The 21,560-nt window shown below is 33.2% G+C and overlaps 2 protein-coding genes across 2 annotated transcripts in view; both read left to right on the forward strand.

Annotated features, from left to right (window-relative positions):
* Positions 1 to 1,104: 1,104 nt before the first annotated feature.
* LOC135692924 (phosducin-like protein) lies at positions 1,105 to 18,536 on the forward strand. The gene is made up of 8 exons (XM_065211272.2): positions 1,105 to 1,378; positions 4,587 to 4,712; positions 6,439 to 6,554; positions 9,245 to 9,344; positions 10,857 to 10,919; positions 13,050 to 13,100; positions 13,515 to 13,639; positions 17,543 to 18,536. The coding sequence occupies exons 1-8, from the start codon at positions 1,217 to 1,219 to the stop codon at positions 17,640 to 17,642; spliced, it is 843 nt and encodes a 280-aa protein (XP_065067344.1). The 5' UTR covers positions 1,105 to 1,216; the 3' UTR covers positions 17,643 to 18,536.
* A 2,676-nt stretch (positions 18,537 to 21,212) lies between these two features.
* LOC135692922 (contactin-3) overlaps positions 21,213 to 21,560 on the forward strand; it is a 90,250-nt gene continuing 89,902 nt past the window's right edge. The window contains exon 1 of the mRNA XM_065211268.2: positions 21,213 to 21,262. The gene's annotated coding sequence lies outside the window, so the exon portion shown is untranslated. The remainder of the gene's footprint in view (positions 21,263 to 21,560) is intronic.

Raw genomic sequence — 21,560 nt, forward strand, 5'->3', positions numbered from 1 at the left:
TCTATATTATTAGGTAATAGACTTAAACAGTTTTTTCTAATCTATATTGAGATAAAAATTGCAAACATATACTTTTTCAACTCATAAAAACACGACAAGCCACTGCCATATTCCCCCCGTAACTGCGTAAACTAAGAGAGCCATAATTTTTAAAATTCTCTTTAAAAACCAGGGCCTATTTTAGTGTGCAGTATTACACACTTTGTGCAGTATTAATTTAAAAACGTGCAGTATTGATTTCCAAAATGTGCAGTATTGAATTTTGGGATTTGTGAAAATGTCTTTTTGCGGCTATCCCAGATTCCTGCTTTGCTCACAAAATGTGAATTTTCCTCATCACTTCGATATAGAGTTCATGTATTGTAATTCTCGTATAACCATCGGAAAGACTCTCTTATCAAAACTTAAAACAAAGCGAAATGCCCAGAACCTAAAACAAAACATCTACTTGTAAATGTCAGAATTGCTGTAAATTTCGTAATTTGATCTTGTCGAAAATAAAACATTCAGTAATAATTTATCAGTTGCCCTGCCCTAACATGCTCTGGGCATCTAGCAGAAGCTCACTTAACTTAACTAAAAGAAAGATAAAGAGCCGAATAAAACTTTTTTGTTGTACTGTCCAGACAAAACATGAGATAGTAACTCCGTTTACAAGAGATAAATGAGTATGTTTCTATTCAGGTTTTGTAGCTACTTTTTGTTGTGTTGCTGTTTTGAAATGTCATTGTTGATTGTGTATATTATCGTCTGTCTGTTTGTGATTTCTGCGTCATGGCGTATACACATGTTAAAAATTTGGGCCATTTCCTCGCCATACTTGCATGGCCAAGATACCTGGGGTTTGCATGGGTTTGCACTGATTGCAACAAAAAATTTCCTATAGAAAATAAGATTATAAATGTGCAGTATTGAAAATTTCTTAAAATAGGCCCTGTTAAAAACCCCAAAAAATTGTTATGTGTTGTTGATTCATATCTCCTCTAACTACCTACTTCAGAAAGGGCACTGAAATAGTTGTGAGCCACGAGAAAATCATTCATTAAAACAAGCAATTGTCCATACTGAACACTTCTGCAGGTCGCTTTTTGCCACTATTTAAAATGGCGGAAGTTAACAAATTTGCCTCACTCGGCAGTACGCATGACCCGAGTTAGACATCTAGCGCCTTCGGCGCTTCCATATCATTGCAACAAGAACAGCTGAGGGAGTAAAAATGGACGGCGAATTGTTGGGAAGGCAAAGGGCGCGCGAGTTGAGTTCTGACGAGGAAAACTCAGATGACGAAGGCTGTTATGGCTCTGACGATCGATCTCACACTGGTGTGGATGATATCCAAAGGGCTGCCTCATCAGGTGTGACCATGGGTGGTGCAAAGGTTTGTTTTGCTAAATTTCAGATTCCCACTCAGCAACACACACATTCTGTACACCGAACAGTGCAGGTGCCTGTAGCCAGTCTGGTTAAAGTAAAAAGATGAAGGATTCACTAACATAAGACTATGCGTTGATGCCTAAAACATCGTAGAGTTTCATGCTTGATTCAGTCGGTAGGCAAGAAAACAGTAGGAATGGATAAATATTATGTATTATTTAAAGTTAAATAAATTATAGAAACATTTCATTTTCAAAACAGTGTTTCGATATATTGTTTGGACTGTTTTGCACAATAATTACAATGAACAATTACATTACAGGCAAAAAGGAAAATATTTAGAGGAAAGTAGAGTGATATATTAACAAGTTGATATTGCTGAGGACTCAAATGAGGGCCTATTCTATCTAAGTAGCTATGATAATTTCTTATAAAAATTAACAATTTCTATTGGTTTTCTGTTCTGTTTGAACTTCTTTTGGCACCATACTTTCACATTACATCTCCAACTCAGCCTGACTCGCGAGAGAGCTCTTTGTAAAACTTTCCCTTCCTACCAAGTGACAAAAGTTTTCAAAATTCTGTAATCAATGAAAGACTTTCTTACTTTTACAATTTTTTGCCTATGGCTATTTCTTTTCTTCATTTTGTCCTTATGCTACTGTGCCCTTTTTCTTTTGTTTTATCTTTCCCTTTCTTGTTTTTCTTACTTTGCTTTCTAGCCTTATCTTTTTTTATTTTCTCCACCTATTTTCACTTTTTTGCCACTTTTGTCTCTTTCCATATCATTTTCCTACTCTTAGCTTTCTAACTAGTTTTCCCTTCCTCCTTTTCCTAGGATGAAATGTCCTGCAAAGCTTCTTTGTCCCCTCCTTTTTTACCTATGGTTAAGATATTTTTATTATCTAATATGTATTTATTTAGTTCAAGATTTATCTTACAATCTTTTCAACAAGTTGTGTCTGGTGTACTTCAGGGCTCTGTGCTAGGATCAGTCCTGTTCAATATTTACATAAATGATTTATTTCTATTCATAAAATAAGCAACGCTTTATAATTATGCAGACGATAATACAATTGCTTATTTTTCTAAAAACATGTACGCGAATTTGAAAATAATTTGTAAAAAGAAACGGGGGTGGCCTTATCATGGTTAGTACAGAATGAAATGATTGCAAACCCTGGAAAATTTCATGCTATGATTCTTAGGAAAAACAAGACAAATACTAGTGGAGAACAAATAATTATTAATGGTAAAAAAATTAAACCTGAGGCGCTTTTATGAGTCACATTGGATTACAAACTTGATTTCGACCAGCATATTGCGAATCTTGCAAAAGAGCTGCAACACAATTAAATGTTCTTAAAAGATTAAAGACGTTTTTTGGTTTCCACGAGAAAGAGATTCTTGTTCAGAGTTTGTATATTCCAATTTCAGTTATTGTCCTTTGGTCTAGTATTTTTCATCTTCTAAATCATTACAGAAAATTGAACAGATACAAGAACGTGCCCTAAGATTTCTCTATAATGATCATACAAGTTCGTATAACGATCTGCTTGTGAAGTCAGACAAATGCACGATGCTCGTTGCTTGTCAAAGAATTCTGTGCATTGAAATATTCAAAACAGTAAAACAGTTGAACCCACCTTTTATGCAGAGTATTTTTAAATTACATTCGTCAAATTATTCATTAAGAAATTCAAATAACTTAGCCCATGTTAGACCTAATCAAACAACATTTGGATCCAAAAGCCTTATGTCAATTGGGCCACAGAATTGGAATGGCCTACCCAACGATCTGAAATCCGCAGAAAATTTGAAAAGTTTTAAGAATCCAATAAAACAATGGGACGGACCGATTTGCAAATGTAGTGCCTGTCAGCTTCTGTCAGTAAATGCAAGTTAATCTTCAACTTAGTATCTATAATTACTTTAATGTACTTATTGGTGTCTATGTTCGATTTTGTTTAGTTAACATTGTATATTTATTTATATATTGTTTGTTATTGTTTTTATATTGAATTTAAATAAATTTTACCAAAAAATACAATGAACCTAAATATACCACTAATTTTGCAGTATATAAGAACTAGGAATAGCAATGCTTATCAAACATTTGTTGCTAAATTTCAAGTTATTGCAATCTAAAATCAACAAGCTAATAGAGACTTTGAAAAATGTATGTAAATTATAATTTCTAGTTCAATAATTACTATATTTGATCTATTAAACGCCCTCTCTCTAATAATGAACACCGCCCTTCAATAAACACCTTCATAAAACAGATTTTTTAAAAATAAACACCCTGTCTCTATGTTGACAAGACATACCATAAAATCGTCACGTTGGGAAATGCTCTTGGTTCCAATGATAAAGAAATATCATGTTCCAAGGAAGGAAATAAGCCATGCCTTGTAGGTTATGAAAAGTTTAAGACCGCCATATCTTGTGATGACAACAAGAATGAGGGTCCATTTGAAATAGCAAATTCAGACATGGAGAAGAATCTATCAAGTGAATTAGATTCAGAAAAGGAGGAGGATGATTTTTTAACTTTTGATTGGCTTTAGCATGGATTTATTTGAAGAAAATATGTTTTTCTTGCAAAAATTTTTTTTCAATAAACATCCCTGTCTAATGAAATCCAAAATTCGCCCCTCTTTAAAGCCAGAATGCTCAATAAGCACCCAGGCATCCAATAGGTCAAATACTGTATTGAATGTTTATTTGACATTTTTGCAAGTGTGACTTCAAAATAACTAAAATGTTTGAATATGAAAACAGGAACTAAAGGCACTAAAAACAACAGATAAAATTAGTATACAAACAAAAACGTCACAAAAAATTATATGTACTTGGAATGTATCAATACTTAATTATATTTCACTGAATAGGATAAAAAATTTGTTTGGTTTCTTCAATCAAATCTTGTTGGTCAGAAAAACACCTTGAGAGTTGGATGTAAAAAATTGCATGTGTTTTTGTCTTGGTCCAATCTTCAGATCACCAAATTCGCTTAATCTTGAATGCACCATTGACATACAGGGACGATCCTTATTGCCAGGTGGATATCAGGCAGTAAAGAAAACGTTCATAGTCTTTCATTAAGCTTCTTTAAGTATTACTCAGATTTGATATATCAGAAATTTCATATTGTATCAGATTTTGTATATTCAACCATCAACTGAAATAATTTATATTTTTTCCATTAGACTGGTCCAAAAGGTGTGATACAAGATTACAAACGCTACAAGCAATTACAACAAGAGCAAAAACAAGCAGAAGAGCAACGGAAATTGAAGTATATTAAAGATACTGCAATCACCTGCAGAAGTGAGGTATAAATGTCACATTCTGTTGAATGTTGGATATTGAATGTTGATGTCATTGTTGTAGACCTATTTCACACTGTAGGCTATCCAGTGGTTTAGCCGGCGAGGCCAATTTTTGCCTTTTTTCTAGAAACCATACAAAGGGATATGCATTTTGTCATTATAGTTTTTTAGAAGTTAAACTTAATTGATAAGCAAACCAATTCATATACCCAGTTGTTGCCTGAGCCAAATTGAGAACTTTGAAACGTGACTGGACTGCACATCATTTAAAACTTAAGAACTTTCCCCATGCAATTTTACTTTTTACTAGGCTTAGGTCTCCTATGAAGTATAAGACGAAAAGCTTTATTATATCAAAATATTTTTCCTTTTTCAAAGCCATTTTCATTATTTTTGGACTACAAAAATGTTTTTTTTCGAAATCAGTGATAAAGCAAATTAAGTGTACTTTATGATGTTTACACAATGATTTGTTTAAACTGACCAAATTTGCCTCTTTAACGAAACATTCAACATAAGTCTTTTTCATTATTTTTAATTCCTGTCTATAGCAATTTAAACAAGAGCTTTGAATTGCATTTCTCGACGGTTATAGTCTCCTTCATCACATCCAGATTTTGCTTTCCATCATGAGAACATCAGGCATTTCTAAGGTTAGAATATCTGGGCTTTCCAAAAAAGGAAAAAAGTTGCTGTTTTTTTAACAAATAAATATTAATGAAAAACAGTCGGCTATAGTCTACTTGCTTTTCTTGCTTTTTTGTTGAATTTTCTCGCGGGAAAAACTTTAGGAAGCCACCGTGAAACATAGCTGTTGTTAACCATGCTCTAAAAATTTTTATGTCTATTATGTTCTTTGGTCAATGATCCTGAAACCAAGTTTTTGGATTGAATTATGATTTTATCGTTCCTCTCCTGTATCCCCTTCAAAGTTCTTTTGCTGTTTATATCTTCTAGCAGTTGTTTTTTTTTGTACTTTATTTTTTGGTTGTATAAACGTCTTTAATTTCAGACACATGTTCGGTCCAGATTTCGCCACTCAGTGGTTTAAATTTTACTTAGGACTGTTTAGAGCGCATTTTTTAATGGGTCAATTCCAAGAAAACTGGACTGTTTCTAAGACCATACTCAATGAGCAAGATCTTCACTATAACCCTGATGCCATTTTTGCAGCCTGCTGACCACAGTCTCACATACTGATAGTATGTGAGATGACTCTTACCATTCTTTAGTTAGGAAAGATGTTTCCATTTAAGTTACTTTGGGAGAATTGCAACTTAAAACTAATGACCGTAAACATTTGTGCGCTATCATTTTAAAAATTGCAGTTTTCTACAATTGTCATTTTTTGAATCAATCTTGTATATTCAAGTTTTCTTCTTTAACTTACACTTTCGTACTTGTAAAATCGAATACATACCTTTGTTTTTGTTTGAAGATCTTATTTGAACATTTGTCGCATATTTTCTGCCGAAAAGCTTTTAGGCCTAAAGCAAACCTGTTTGTCTCTGTTGTTACTCGCACTTGACAACATCTCTGTTCAAAATTCGAAGGCTTATTATAAAGTAAAAATTGTACTTAATGAACTAAAGCTTGAAAGTATTAAACGTGGTATTTTATTAGTTATGGTTATGGGTGATTTTTGCAACGTACGTAAAGGTATTTTGATTTGAACTTCCAAATGGTTTTAGAGTTACTTTATTTTAAATTTCCCTTGTCGTTCTGTTAGAAAGAAGATCAGGAAGATGAAGATTTAGAAGAAGATGATGATTTTTTACGAGAATATCACCAAAAACGTCTACAGCAACTGAAAGTAGAATCAGAACAATATGTGCTTGGAACAAGGTCAGGAGGCATTTCAGACTTATTTTTGCTTGATTTAAACCACTCAATTAAATTAAATGGTGTAGATACAGTTTCCTTGGAGGCCCATTGTTGTAAAGCACGATAGAGATTGGATTATGCACAAGAAAACAAGAAAACAAATTTAATAAACGTTTTTCAAAAAAACGAACCCTTTCATGTTTTATCTGAGTTATCTTTCCTTCAAATGAGATCCCTTGCTCACCCTTTTTTAAAGAAGTTATAATATAACGCTCGTTTCAAGGTTATAAATGCATTAGGTCATAGAGTCAATGGTCTAGGAGACTTTTACAAATCTCAGAATTTTTTTGATGAATTTTTCCGATCATTCTTTCCTTATTTATCTTAGTATTAGATTTTATTTAAATAAACAAATAAAAATGCTTTTCTCGTTTTTATTTTATTATTGCTTATAAAGCGACTTTGGTGTTTAAAGCAGACGGTTCTAATTTTGATCAAAATGGAAATGGTATAAAAAGCCAGTTAACAATGATATTTACGTCAGTGATATTTACGTCAGTGACATCTACGTCAGTGATATTTACGTCAGTGATATTTTTGTCAGTGATGCTTACTTCAGTGATACTTACGTCAGTGATACTTACGTCAGTGATACTTACGTCAGTGTTATTTATGTCAGTGATATTTACGTCAGTGATATTTGTGTCAGTGATATTTACGTCAGTGATATTTATGCCAGTGATACTTACGTCAGTGATACTTATGTCAGTGATACTTACGTCAGTGATACTTACGTCAGTGATATCTACGTCAGTGATATTTATGTCAGAGATACTTACGTCAGTGATATCTACGTCAGTGATACTTACGTCAGTGATACTTATGTCAGTGATACTTACGTCAGTGATACTTACGTCAGTGATACTTATGTCAGTGATACTTTCGTCAGTGATACTTACGTCAGTGATATTTATGTCAGTGATATTTTTGTCAGTGATGCTTACTTCAGTGATACTTACGTCAGTGATATCTACGTCAGTGATATTTATGTCAGAGATACTTACGTCAGTGATATCTATGTCAGTGGTACTTACGTCAGTGATACTTACGTCAGTGATATTTACGTCAATGATGTTTACGTCAGTGATATTTTTGTCAGTGATGCTTACTTCAGTGATATTTATGTCAGTGATATTTACGTCAGTGATATTTACGTCAGTGATGCTTACTTCAGTGATACTTATGTCAGTGATACTTACGTCAGTGATACTTACGTCAGTGATACTTATGTCAGTGATACTTTCGTCAGTGATACTTACGTCAGTGATACTTTCGTCAGTGATACTTACGTCAGTGATACTTATGTCAGTGATACTTACGTCAGTAATACTTACGTCAGTGATATCTACGTCAGTGATATTTATGTCAGTGATATTTACGTCAGTGATATTTATGTCAGTGATATTTTTGTCAGTGATGCTTACTTCAGTGATACTTACGTCAGTGATATCTACGTCAGTGATATTTATGTCAGAGATACTTACGTCAGTGATATCTACGTCAGTGATATTTATGTCAGTGATATTTACGTCAGTGATACTTATGTCAGTGATACTTACGTCAGCGATACTTATGTCAGTGATACTTACCTCAGCGATACTTATGTCAGTGATACTTACGTCAGTAATACTTACGTCAGTGATATCTACGTCAGTGATATTTATGTCAGTGATTTTTACGTCAGTGATATTTATGTCAGTGATATTTTTGTCAGTGATGCTTACTTCAGTGATACTTACGTCAGTGATATTTACGTCAGTGATATTTTTGTCAGTGATGCTTACTTCAGTGATACTTACGTCAGTGATATTTACGTCAGTGATATTTATGTCAGTGATATTTTTGTCAGTGATATTTTTGTCAGTGATACTTACGTCAGTGATATTTATGTCAGTGGTACTTACGTCAGTGATACTTACGTCAGTGATATTTACGTCAATGATGTTTACGTCAGTGATATTTTTGTCAGTGATGCTTACTTCAGTGATATTTATGTCAGTGACATCTATGTCAGTGATATTTACGTTCGTGATATTTGTGTCAATGAAATTTACGTCAGTGATATTTACGTCAGTGGTACTTACGTCAGTGATACTTACGTCAGTGATACTTACGTCAGTGATATTTACGTCAATGATGTTTACGTCAGTGATATTTTTGTCAGTGATGCTTACTTCAGTGATATTTATGTCAGTGATATTTACGTCAGTGATATTTACGTCAGTGATGCTTACTTCAGTGATATTTATGTCAGTGACATCTATGTCAGTGATATTTACGTTCGTGATATTTGTGTCAATGAAATTTACGTCAGTGATATTTACGTCAGTGGTACTTACGTCAGTGATACTTACGTCAGTGATACTTACGTCAGTGTTATTTATGTCAGTGATATTTACGTCAGTGATATTTGTGTCAGTGATATTTACGTCAGTGATATTTACGTCAGTGATATTTTTGTCAGTGATATTCGATATGTTTTAGCTTTGCTACTAAATAAAGTGATTGGGTAGCCGGTACAAAGCCCTATTCCTGTAGTATGATACCTTCAACTTTTGTGTCGTAAAGGATAGAATTTTCCCACTCCCGGTTGACACTGTCGTGTCACTGAAGTAAATTAAAAGGATAATCTTTGAAACGTCAATTCACAGATCAAAGTTCTCTGTTGTTCACGAGCTGACCTGCCAGGATTTCATAGAGGCAGTGGATAATGTCGATGTCCATGTCACTGTAATTATTCTAATTTACGAGGTAAGTCTTTTATTTATTTCAATATTCACTTTCATATTGTTCAAATTTGGCTTGGGAAAATGACAACGAAATCGCTTAACCAAATTGTCATCATATTTTTAATTTCTTTGTTCCAATTTGAGTTTGTTTGTTGTGTCTAGTGATCCTTGTGGAGGTGGCCGTTGTTAGTGTCACAGAGGGTAGTACCAAAATGGCTAGCTTAAAGGCGGTTAATTGGTTTACGGAAACAAAGAATTGAGTTTCTATTTCAGTGAGTTTTCATTTCTTAACAAAGACTGTGTTTTACTTGCTTATGCTCAGTTCTACTAATTTGAGACGCTTCTCTAATTTCTCGGACCCTAGAAATCCAGCAAACAATAGCTAATGAACAGCGCGACATACTGCCTTTAAAGCTATAGAACACTAATCTTCATAGGGATAGTTAGAACTACTCTATCTTACCTATTCTTATCTTATCTATTTACTTATCTATTTCTCAGTTTCTCCTTCAAATTCTGTATTCTGCTTGTAGGAATGTAATACGTCAATAAAACAATGGTACCGCAAGAGTTTATGCACCATTGTTATTTTTTTCATACGTTACTTTCAAGCCGCATCTGGATACAAATTTCAGTTTACTGTAGTCATTTCCTGACGCTTGTACGTTAAAGCATGTCAGAGAAAAAATATCTAAGTATGCTTTTTATCCGCTATCTGCAAACTAAATATGTGCAATTCTAGCTGAGACGAAATTCCGTACGTTTTGAGGCAAGGAAGCGTAAAATTGGTGCATTTCCAAGGTAGCTCTCAGTTCATGTGCAAAATTAAAGTGTAAACGATGCAGTATGATACTGTCTAATTAAAAGCTGAAAGTAAGACTATATTTGTAACGACTGCAGCAAAAATTGCAACCTGACATATGATACTGCAAACCTTTAAACTTGTTGGGATTTGACAAAAAGCCCATCCAAATTATTGTAACATAAAAAATTATTGTTTCTACTCGTATTGTAACAGAATCAAATATTGTTTGCTTTAAAAAGTAAAAAAAAAAACAACTACCAAAGGTTTTAAGAAGTTTTGTTATTCTCGTTTTTCTTGAAAATGTTAGCCAACATATACAAATTTAAATGTGTTCTTTGCAAGAACCTTGTTAACCTTGCTAGAAAAGTTTTGAAGGTAAAGTTCAAGCTAGAATCTCTCTAATCCATTTTGATATTAGCTAGAACCCTATTTCAATTTTCATGATAATATTAATCTCGATTATGAAGCAGATAGAGTTTATTTGAAACAGATATTTAATATGATCATCAGAATAAACGATCTTTTCAGAAAATTTCAATCAAAGTCCCTTTAAGATGTTTACAAGCGATTTGGTTTTTGAAAATTGAGATGAGAAGTAAATCATGGGTAAATCTATAAATAAATAGAAGGTGTAAATACTGCACAGATTAAAATAATACTCTTCAAAATTTTTGTTGCTGAAATCTCACAGTCTTGCCAGTACGATTTATGTTTTCATTTTTTTTCTAGAATTCACCTCTCTGTTCAAGAATGAATACCTGCTTTGATTGTTTAGCCCAGCAATATCCATACGTAAGTTTTCTTTCACATATTTTTGAAAAATTATACTTGATTCAATATGAACTTTTAGACTCTATTGTTGCCCTGAAAACGTAACACGTTTTGGTTTTTTTTAGTTATAAGAGAATTACTTTTTTCATCAAAGAATAACCATTTTAATATTTTCATGTAGACAGATTTTTTATTCGTTATAAAAAGATACAAACAAAATTACCTAAAACTATACCGAACGGAAACTACTATACTACATTACAAGAACGGTCAGAGGAGCAATATATCATGCCTACCTCCTAGCACTAGACAAAAACGTAAATCATAATATTAACAAACGATTTTATAATTTAGTAAACCACAAAGTGAATAAATCGAAATCAATCGAGAGGAGATTTAAAGATTTTTGTTACTGCGTTATTCATACCGTTTGGAGGCCTGGATATACTTCAATGTTGCCGTAAGGATTTTGAATTTAGATCAAATGGTAACTGTTCATGGCCATAAAGGGGTAACTTTTAGTAACTCTTTATTTGAAAGATTTAGCAAACCATGAGGTAACAATATCACATCTACACTGTTGAGAAGATCACGTCTATTTACATCATAAGTATGGAAAAGCAGAAAATTGTGCTCTGTGTCCTCAACATCAACATTCGTTGGGCATAACGTCGGCATGTAGGCAGATTCTAAAACGCCTTAATGAAATTACGATCTTGCTTGCCAAAAAGTCAATATTTTATCTTTTTGAAATCAATACTTCTCAAAAAGAATGACCAATCATCTTCTTCAAGCTGCTAATTTGGCGTTTTTGTTATTTGCACTTGAAAAGTTGTTTTTCGAAACTTAACTATTTCTCTTTGAAAATTAATCATGATCATATTTTCATTTCAACTGCAATATCCGTGCAAACTTTAAATGCCTATATCGATAGAACACACTTGAAATATATGGTTTAGCCACAATGCTATACCCGAATCAACTACAAATTGTTTAGAAATAAATTTAGTGAGATTTCTGATCTTCAAAGCTGGCAGATGTCAACCGAATAAATAATTAATCATTCTATAGCTAAATGATCTAAATGAACTAGATATTCTGAAATTCATGCATCGCATCTTCCATAAAGACAAAAACTTGCCCTTGGTGTTTCAACGCTACTTTTGTATTAAATAAAGAAAGCACACTATTGCAGCAAAACAAAGCAAAGACTAACAGACACCTAAAATAGATTCCATAACTATACTAAAATGCGTGCGGTACAATATGATGTAATAATTACGTTATCAATGTAAGTAAATTGTACCAGGAAAATTTTTTTTTTTTAAAAATAAATAACGACGTTTCGAGCATAGCCCGTTATCAAGACCGTTTTCTGTTGACTTGATAACGGGCTATGCTCGAAACGTCGTTATTTATTTAAAAAAAAAATTTCTTGGTACAATTTACTTGCATTGATTACGTTATTATTACCTAAAATAGATACCAAATAGGGTAATGGAATCTTGTAATATTATTCTATGTAATATTATTGTCATATTAGTACTAAGCATATTTGTTAAACATTAAAAACAAAAAGTTATCATCAGATATTAAACCAACTTATTTCAAAAGACAGACAGACCATTTCGCTATACACTCAAAATGTTTATCTTGATGTCATTGGAATTTTATGTTTACCTTGTAGCTACATTTTTGTAAAGTTTAGTTAGTCTTTGTGTGTAAAACCTATAATTTGCATAACTTCGGTTTCTCTTGTCCGCTTTTGATGATTCAAAAAGCAAATTATTCAGAATTCTAATTTATCTCTATATTTGTCTCAACTTTCCTTATTTGCAAGTCACTCAACCTCCCTAATGTACATGTTTTTCGTTTTTGACCTTTCTTTCTTTAAATTGGCAACCCAGGCTAAATTAGCTATATTTGTCTGCGTTGTATAGAATTAATATTTTGCTAAATCTTGCACTAGGTTGCCTCTCTATCGACAAAATTGAATTGACTTGAATTCGTTGAATTTGATCGAAATGTTTGGGGTGAAGTTCGATTACCTCTAACTCTACCTACTTTCAAACTACCTACGAATGCAATGTAGAGATAGATATTTATACTAACAGATATTCATAAATATTGATCTCGTCTTTATTTAACTAGGTTAAATTCTGTCGCATCGGCGCCTCGGAAGCAGGCCTCAGCACGAAATTCGTAAGTATAACAGCAAAAATATTATACTTTCTTTATTGATTATCAGTTTTTTATTGTAATTGTTCATGCTTTTCTTCATAATCTTTTTGCCAAAGTTTAACTAAATTTTTTGATGAGATTGGCTGGCAATGTGGTAAACGTCAATTGTAGTTAAACTCTTTACGTTGATTCCAAAAGGACGTCACTTGAATATTTTTTATTTGTTATTTTATGGTTTCATTATGTGATTGTTTAGTACCATACGGTAATTTGACTGCTTTGGCCATGTTGTACGAAAACAACATCGAAAGAAGATTTCAAAAACTTTTCACTGACACAGTGAGAAAACTAAGTAACAAATTTTTGTTTCTGAGTGCTTCTAAGTGTATAAAATTTTCATGTTTCTAATTAACAACTTTCCTAATTTTATTGTAGAAACTCAACGCCCTTCCTACACTTCAAGTTTACAAAAACGGAATTTTAATAGGAAACCATATTCGACTCGGTGACCATTTTGAATCAGAGTTTTATGCAGCTGATGTTGAAAATTTTCTCATAGAGTAAGTATTCTGTTTTCAAAATTATCTCTTCTTTTTCTGGTCAACAAAGCTTTGTCTCCTTATGTGGAATTAGGATACTTTAATTTTTATGTAAGATTGCTAGTTTATCTGGGACGAATTATTTGTGTGGTGTCCTTTGGAGATGTGGCCTGTAAATATGGATTCAATATAACAGAGATCTTTATGTTAAGCTATTTAAAAGCCTTTAGGAGCAGGTGGTGTTCTGAAAACCTTTGTTAAAACATTTTCTTAAAAATAAGGCACCACAATTCACATTAAACGATGAACAGTAACGAACTCGAGTGTCTGTTCAATCGAAACATAAACTGGTAGTCACTGTACTCTATTTCCTTGATATTATGTTCTTTCTTGTAAATAGCTAAATCCATACCTACATCCAGATTCTCAAATCAACGATTTTACTTGATCCAGAGATGGATTATCTGTTTAAACTGGAAAATCGTGTAATCTAAGAAGATTCCATCAAAATTAGATGTTAGCTAGAAGTATATCTTATTCAATGTCACAATTGATCTTGGTTTTCCAAATAAGTCTAGTGCACTAAATCCAAAGTCATCTTTTTTTAATCTGATGGATTGGTTAAAGCTTGTTGATCGTTATCATTTCAATGTGCTCTGAAATACTTCAGTTAGTTAGGTTGATGACCAGGAAAATTTTGCGTTGTCAAAACGATAGGAAAGAAATTTGAAAAAATTAAACATTTCATCAAAATCATAACGAAGGTTCTCATCCAGCTTGTTTCACTTTCTTCTTCAATAATAAATCATTTTGCAAATTTTTTTTTCTCTTTCTTTCGTTCCTTTTTGTTTCTGTTCCCTACATTTTTATCATTGCTTTTTGTTTCTTTTTGAGTTTTTATTTTCTTTCCAATTTCTGTCATTTCTTTTTTCACCGCGTAAGATTTCTTGCAAAGCTTTAAAATGTTTTTATAATGTGCTTTTTCACAGGGACTAAAAAACTAGAGCGTTTCTGAAGAGCTATCAAGCTGGAGGTTGGGGTTAAAAATTTCCCCTTAAGTACGCAACTTTCAAAGCAAAACCAAAACCCAATAATGAATTTATGATTTTAGCTTTCCATCAACTATAATTTCTTTAACGCAAATTATATAGACACAGTTCTATTTTGCTCAGTTCTAAAATATATAGACATAAGGTATATTTGGCGGGACCATACCCAACCTAAATTTCTTTTCAAAACCATGCAAAGATTGGAACTGAGATTTAATGTTATTAAATCTGGAACTTAGTCTCTTGAAAAACTATAATTTTATAGCGATATGTTGCAAGAAATGTCATAATATTTATAAGCTAATTCTTTACAACAGTATAAACTTTGGATACTCTAAAAGCAATTTTTGTGTTGCGGACATTTTAGTTGTATAAGTAATGTTTTCCCAGACCAGTTTCATATAGATAACTATAAAGTCTTAGAAACTGCTCACGATTTGCTCTCAGTGTTGTCGTATCTGGGTGGCCAAATTCTATGAAAATTCAAGTTAATAACAATTACTATTAAATTGAATCATATTGGCCTATCGACAGTTTGAAATGTTAAAGCTCTGTAATGTATACAAAAGCCGTTAGTTGAAACAGGATAAAAACCAAACAGGAATTTGAATATGTAGACACACCTTACCAAGTGTTAGTAGCCCTCATTATCCCAATTAAGCTCGTGTCGGCCATTAGAGTAGTTTAACGGCCTAATCTATTACATTTTCCACCACAGAAGGCATTTATTTGCAGACGGCTAGCAAAATTTATAGTAGATTAGGCTTTTACGATTCTGCAAGTGTTAAGTTAATCTCAGTTAAGTCCACTCCGAGTCAAACATATTTTCTAACAAAGCCAAAAACAGATTTTTGGTTATCTTAAGAACTCATTAGTTGGTTTTTTTATAAATTTATGTAAACATTTAAAGACTTTCAGAACCAATAACTTTTCCAAGTTTAGAACATATGGTAAGATTAGCACATTTTTCCAGTGTCAATTAAGCGCTTTTAATTCAGAGTTTAGGTGGTAGAGACCAGTGGGTCAGATCGTTTATAAAATTTCTTCTAGCCAGAAGTGGATTAGAAGCTTCAGTGAGTTTTAGCATCTAGATTGAAAAACTTAAAAGTATTTCAGGAGTTTTAAAGATATTAGACATTCGCCATTGGAGGTAAATTTAACTTTAAGGGTGTTCTGGGGCTGTTGTGGCTAATTTTAAACCTTATGCAGACGTTTTTATCGATATTTGTTCTATGCTCGAACTTTTGTACAGTGTTAAGAAATAAACATAATAAATTTACTACGAAGCACAACTTTGTACACATCTGACAGAACAGGCATCCAATAACATGCCAGGTAGCACACCGACAATTGTTGCCCAAAGTACTTGGAACACCCAGCACTTCTATTTCTGCAACCACTTCCCCCCTAAACAATGTTGATAATTTATAGAAATATAATAGAAGTTGCAGAAAAAAGCTGACATCCTAATCCCCTACATCGTTGTGTAGTAAATCAGCATTGTTCAAAGAGTGGGAAAGGGAATGCTGATTTTGCCCTTGAAAACTGACTTTAATGACCAAGACTTTTGGCAGGTATTGTAATACAACGTATCGTCTTCTCATATCCCTCTCTTACTAGAATTGTATTTAAGTAGGTAGCAGAGTTTAACGCATTTAAGTGTGCATTCATGAGAATGGAGCTTTGATAGTCTGTTCAGGATTTTAATTTCGAGGAGCCACCTTTAATCACAGGGCAACAAGAGAATGCAGAATTTAAGCAGCTGCTTGTAATACATCATAGTTCCTTTTGGTTGATCGCCCACTAATGCATTGAATAAACCTTCTACAGTAGTCACCAAAATTTTCTAGCTTGTAAGTAAAAACTTAATGAAATTAATTAAATTTGCCCTGGTATTCTCATAAAAATTTATGTCAGTGATTTGGATGGCCCTTACTCTGATTTTGTTAACTAACTTAAATTCTGGAGACCGCAATTTCCTGTTAGAACTGTAAATGCTATTTAGGGTTTACTGAAAAACATTTAGTTCATTTTCATATTCTTATGAAAACTGACTGAACAGATTACAAAATTATACAAAGGGAATATGGATATAACATTTACCACTAAAATAACATGGAAATTTGAATTATTATGAAATAATAAGAGAATGCAGAACAGGAAATATTAGTCAACAGAAAAATATTTTAATGAAAATGTTATGAATTTTTTCTTTAATTTCTAAAACCAAGAATGCACCCCATTTCGAATAAAATATTGCTTTAAAACTTTTGGAACCGAGAATAAATTTATTATTAATAGGAAACTTAGCTGTCCCCTGTAGTTTGATGGTTTTTGGGGAATTTTTTTAAGAACTTCAAAGCTGCATAAGCATCGTAGTGACCAAACGGGAGCAGTTCCTTAATTGGCCTATTTCGATCCACAACTGGGTATATATTTTCCATCGTGTTCTTTCGGAACCTTATTCTGACGTTTTATGCTCTGAGGAGTGTCAGACAAAAAGGTTTTAGTATGTCGTAAAATGTTTGCTTTTTTCAAAGCCAGTTCCTTAATTATTGACCTCCAATCCCAGTTCAGTAGAGCTTCGTAATTATTGGGTGAAAGCCTTATAGAGTTCCTTATAAATGAATTCACATTTAAGGAAACAAGCATAGAAAGTGCGATAGTGTATTGCATTTCTAGAATTTAAAAGGTCATGTTTAACAACGAAACAGGCATTGCAGGAGAGAGTAATTACATTTTAATATCAATGTTTAGACACAACACTTTCAAGTATCCTTGAAATACGCTCTTTAAATTGAACCTTAATACAAGTAATTTGTGTCACCCATATCTCATTTGTGTCAATGTTGTATTTTTCTGTATTTCTTTGCAGACATGATGCACTACCTAGTCAGGAATTCAACGCTGCAAATCCAGTCGTGATGCCATCAAGTATCGATGATCTGTCAGACAGTGATTTTGAATTAGACTAATGTATGTATATTCATCATCTATAAAAACTTATACTATTTAACACTCGTGTCTTTCAAATTAGCTATTGTCTAGGTAAACACTTTAAATTTGAATATTTTGTTTTATTTTAATCTAAACTTAATAAAGACGATAGTTTATGTTAATTTAAGCAGCAAGAGAAAAGGAAGGTGTAAATTTTCATTGCGTTAAGAAAACTTCAGCTAGAATGTTGATATTGAAATTTCAGTCAGTTTTTGAAGGAGTTGCAGCAAAATAAGGTTTTTTGTTTCATTTCTCATGTCACATGTTCGATTCAGCGTCCCATATTATGTATTTAGCTATTTATCACAATTAAAGGTAAAGCGGTACTGTGTCCTTTCTTTGGGGGGTCAATGTCAACACCAGGGTCTGAATTTCATAGCCAGCGTTTAGATTCCAAAATTATGAAGAGCGTCTTAAGCGTTGTATATTGGTTAAAAGAATATGAATAGTTTATTGGTTTTATAAAATAGTTATTATTTCATAATAAGCAGATAAATGATTAACATATAACTCACTTCAAAAGAATTGCAAAGTAATTATTTAATGAATCTTAAAATTCGAGCAAAAGAAATAGCTGTCAGATTTATGTTCCTGAACGAAAAAACCTGATGTGGGGTAAACAGTATTTTGTACCCCTTGGGTTGCCCTCTTTTAGATATAATATAATTGTTAAGAAAATGAAAATAGTTAAAACTGCGAACTTTTGTGTTTATGAATACAACCTTTGTCATTGGTGGTAGCTGCGTATACCTGAATCTAATATATATTTATTGTGTTTTGTAAAATTTTTCAAACCATAGCTCAAACTGTTCTGGAAATCTAGAATATCAAATAGATGTGCTTCTTTGATGATCAGATTCATATCAAAGAGATTCAACGTTTTTTTAGCAAATTTTCCTTTTTCTTAAGTGCTAGCTCATGTGGCCTATTCTCAAGGCGTTTTCAGATGTCAATATGAAGAATAATTTAATTTTAGCGTGTACCACCCAACCGAAAGTCAAGTCTATAACTTGATCAGCTTACGTCTTCTTGGCTTGTTGCAAATGTTCATTTTAAGACCCTACCCTAAAAGTGGTGTCTTTTCTATACCGACTCTGTCATTTGACACTGAAGCAAAGTCATTTCATAGTCCTAAGAATTAATTGAAATTTTCCTATAGACAGTAATCTCATTATCCATTTCTTTTATTTTATTAGATCAATGAAATGCATTTCTTGAAGTTACTTAGTTCTTTTTAACTATGCTTTTCTTAACAAAATGCTTAATAAATTCAAGGCTAACTCTTCTGTCAAAAATATGGCTCCTTCAATAATATAATATTTATTAAACAAATTGAAACAATGGAGGTAGAATGACTTTATCGTTTTGACGTCCTTAAGCCGCTTTCATCTTAGATTTTGTCAGGAAAGTTGTTCTGTAATCTAAAATCAGAGGAATAACGATATCATTTTGGCTTCGAAAGGAATTGGGTATGGTATTAGACAGGGGGGGGGGGGGGACGAAACCTTCAAGACCAACACCAGTTAATGTTTACTTTACGTCAATTTTTCCTTTGAACTCAAAGATTTTATTTCTGGGGAATTCTAAAGGAAATATAGACGCTGTCACTTATTTCCACGGTAATTCCACAATATTTCATGCAAAAAGTGAGAGAGGCGATCTGAACATAACTAATGTAGGTTCTTATAGGTTCATATAGAATCATATAGGTTCTGCAGTATCTGTCTCAAACATTTTTTGGATTGTTCATATTCAATGTTGATTGTATTCATAATACTGCACAATCATTAGAGAATCTGTTTGATCTGTAACTAGATTTTTTGCTCACAGCAATGTAACGCTTTTATTCTCGAAGAAGTTCGAACAAATTGTCTCAGCTTTACATAACATAGTAAAGCAATCGATAGCTTTTTATGCACAGCACCTAAACAGGTCTCCACATAGGTACTGGATGATTCCACCCTTGTTTGCTTGTCAACATTGCTTTTATATTCATTCACGAAAGCAAAGCTGCCTTTTTAGTTCATTCTTGATAATTTTTCTTAATACCCCAAAATACATTAATTCAAAAGCACAATCTTCAATCAGCTAATTAAAGACCAGCATAATGCCCTGATAGAAAGTCATCATAGAATATTGTTCATGGGTCCACTCAAAATCCCTAATAATCCAATTTTGACTACCCTGGGGATATAATATGCAGTTTCTGTTGCTGTCGTGTCAGCTAATCACCCTCTTTATCCCTTAAAGCATTTTCTTTAAAAACTGACATTTATCCCGGTATGCTTGATTTGGTTAAGGTCATTCCCTGTTTTAATTACAATGTTTCTTCCAGAAAGAGCCAGAATGGAAATAATTTCAAATATTGGACCTAAAATACAGAAGATGGTAAATTTTTAAATAATCCCAGTGATGAAATTTTTGTAGTTATAAGTTGATGGAGCTTTTCTTTAGGTTCACATCCCAGGGGGGCGGCTTGAACTACAGTGGGGGGGGGGGGGGCGGTTGGTTTGGGAGGTTTCATTTACAATTATTGAATAAAATTCCCCTAAAAGTATTGAATAAAATTCGACAGACTTAGAAGTATGGACTGATAAGTTTTGATGCGATTCGAAAATATCAATTCAAAAATTTAACACAAAAAACTATCAGTTATTTATAACCAAGCTTGTTTCAGATAATAAAAAGTTAATTGAAACGACCTTTCACCGCCCTGTTCTCCACACAAAAAGCATAATATCCAATTCATAAAAAATTATTTTATGACATCAGGTCTTGGGGTCTTTGATACACGATAGTATGCGCAGATCAAGCTAACGCAATCTGTGTTAAATCTGATATACAGTTTACTTATTTATTTCTTTCATTTGGTTGGTTGAACCCAAAAAGTAAAAGAAGGACACATCAGGTAGGCCTATCCAAAAGAAAATTCTTGCCCATAGTTATCGGATGGACCAATATCGGATTGCCCGTTATAAAAATGTTCACGTGAGCTCCTGGACTTCAAATCAGCTTCAGACGTCATAACTGCAAAATATTACTTCTTCCATTCGCTGTTTGATTGGGTGTTCAGCTCCTACCCATCTCAATCATGGGCGTAGTGGAAGCTAAACGTTTAAGGGGGTTTAGTATGGGTCTTGTCCGAATATTGATTGTTTTTTTATACCGCCCGAATGGGCATGAAATTCAATAAATTTTGCTTGATTAAGGGGGAGGGAAGGGGGGGGGGCTGGAGTTCAACTCCCTGAATAGAGCCAATGTATGATTTTTATTCCAAGAAAGCTTGGCAAAAAGAGAACTCTGCCCCACTTTTACAGGGAGGACATGACACCTGAATTTTAATATTCAACGAAATAATTCTGATCAGAACACTACTTGGGGGTCTATCATTGCCCCAACACAAATTACTTTTCCTCTAACAGAGGAAAGAGGGGAGCTTTAACGGGACTTCTAGCCTGCTCTGTCGTAAAATCATTTTGTTTGTTGTCCTTGGATACGTTGCCACTTCTTCAATCCGAGGCTGGGAAGCGGGAACTTGAATCGGCCATGCCATGCTGTGTTGTGATGCACCCGATGTGGCAAAGCATCTAATGAACGGGTATGTTCGCAAATAGTGACCAATTGCATGTTTATAGATATTTAAAATGACAATTAAGAAAAGGTTTCTCAAGAGTGATGAAGCAAAATCGTCGATTTGTCATCTTCATTCGTCATGCTAAATCTGAAAAGAGGCTCAGCATTTGGAATAAAACATTATCGAATATTGATTGTATCATCACTATCTGTGTTAAGGAGAGGTTTAAAATGAATTGAAGTAAAATTTAACATGGCAGATTTGACCTACCAGGAGAACAACAAAATCTCAAGTACTAAAGAGGCCAGGCTGCGGAGAAAGC

Source organism: Rhopilema esculentum, chromosome 3 (assembly GCF_057945365.1).
Source record: "Rhopilema esculentum isolate cy_ngs chromosome 3, ASM5794536v1, whole genome shotgun sequence".
Lineage (NCBI taxonomy): Eukaryota > Metazoa > Cnidaria > Scyphozoa > Rhizostomeae > Rhizostomatidae > Rhopilema > Rhopilema esculentum.

Excerpts from the sequence above, each read along its gene's own strand:
- LOC135692924 (XM_065211272.2), top strand. The coding sequence starts at position 1,217 with ATGGACGGCGAATTGTTGGGAAGGCAAAGGGCGCGCGAGTTGAGTTCT. Across the intron at positions 10,920-13,049 it reads TAGCCCAGCAATATCCATAC|GTTAAATTCTGTCGCATCGG; the intron begins GTAAGTTTTCTT and ends TTATTTAACTAG. Across the intron at positions 13,101-13,514 it reads CAGGCCTCAGCACGAAATTC|AAACTCAACGCCCTTCCTAC; the intron begins GTAAGTATAACA and ends ATTTTATTGTAG.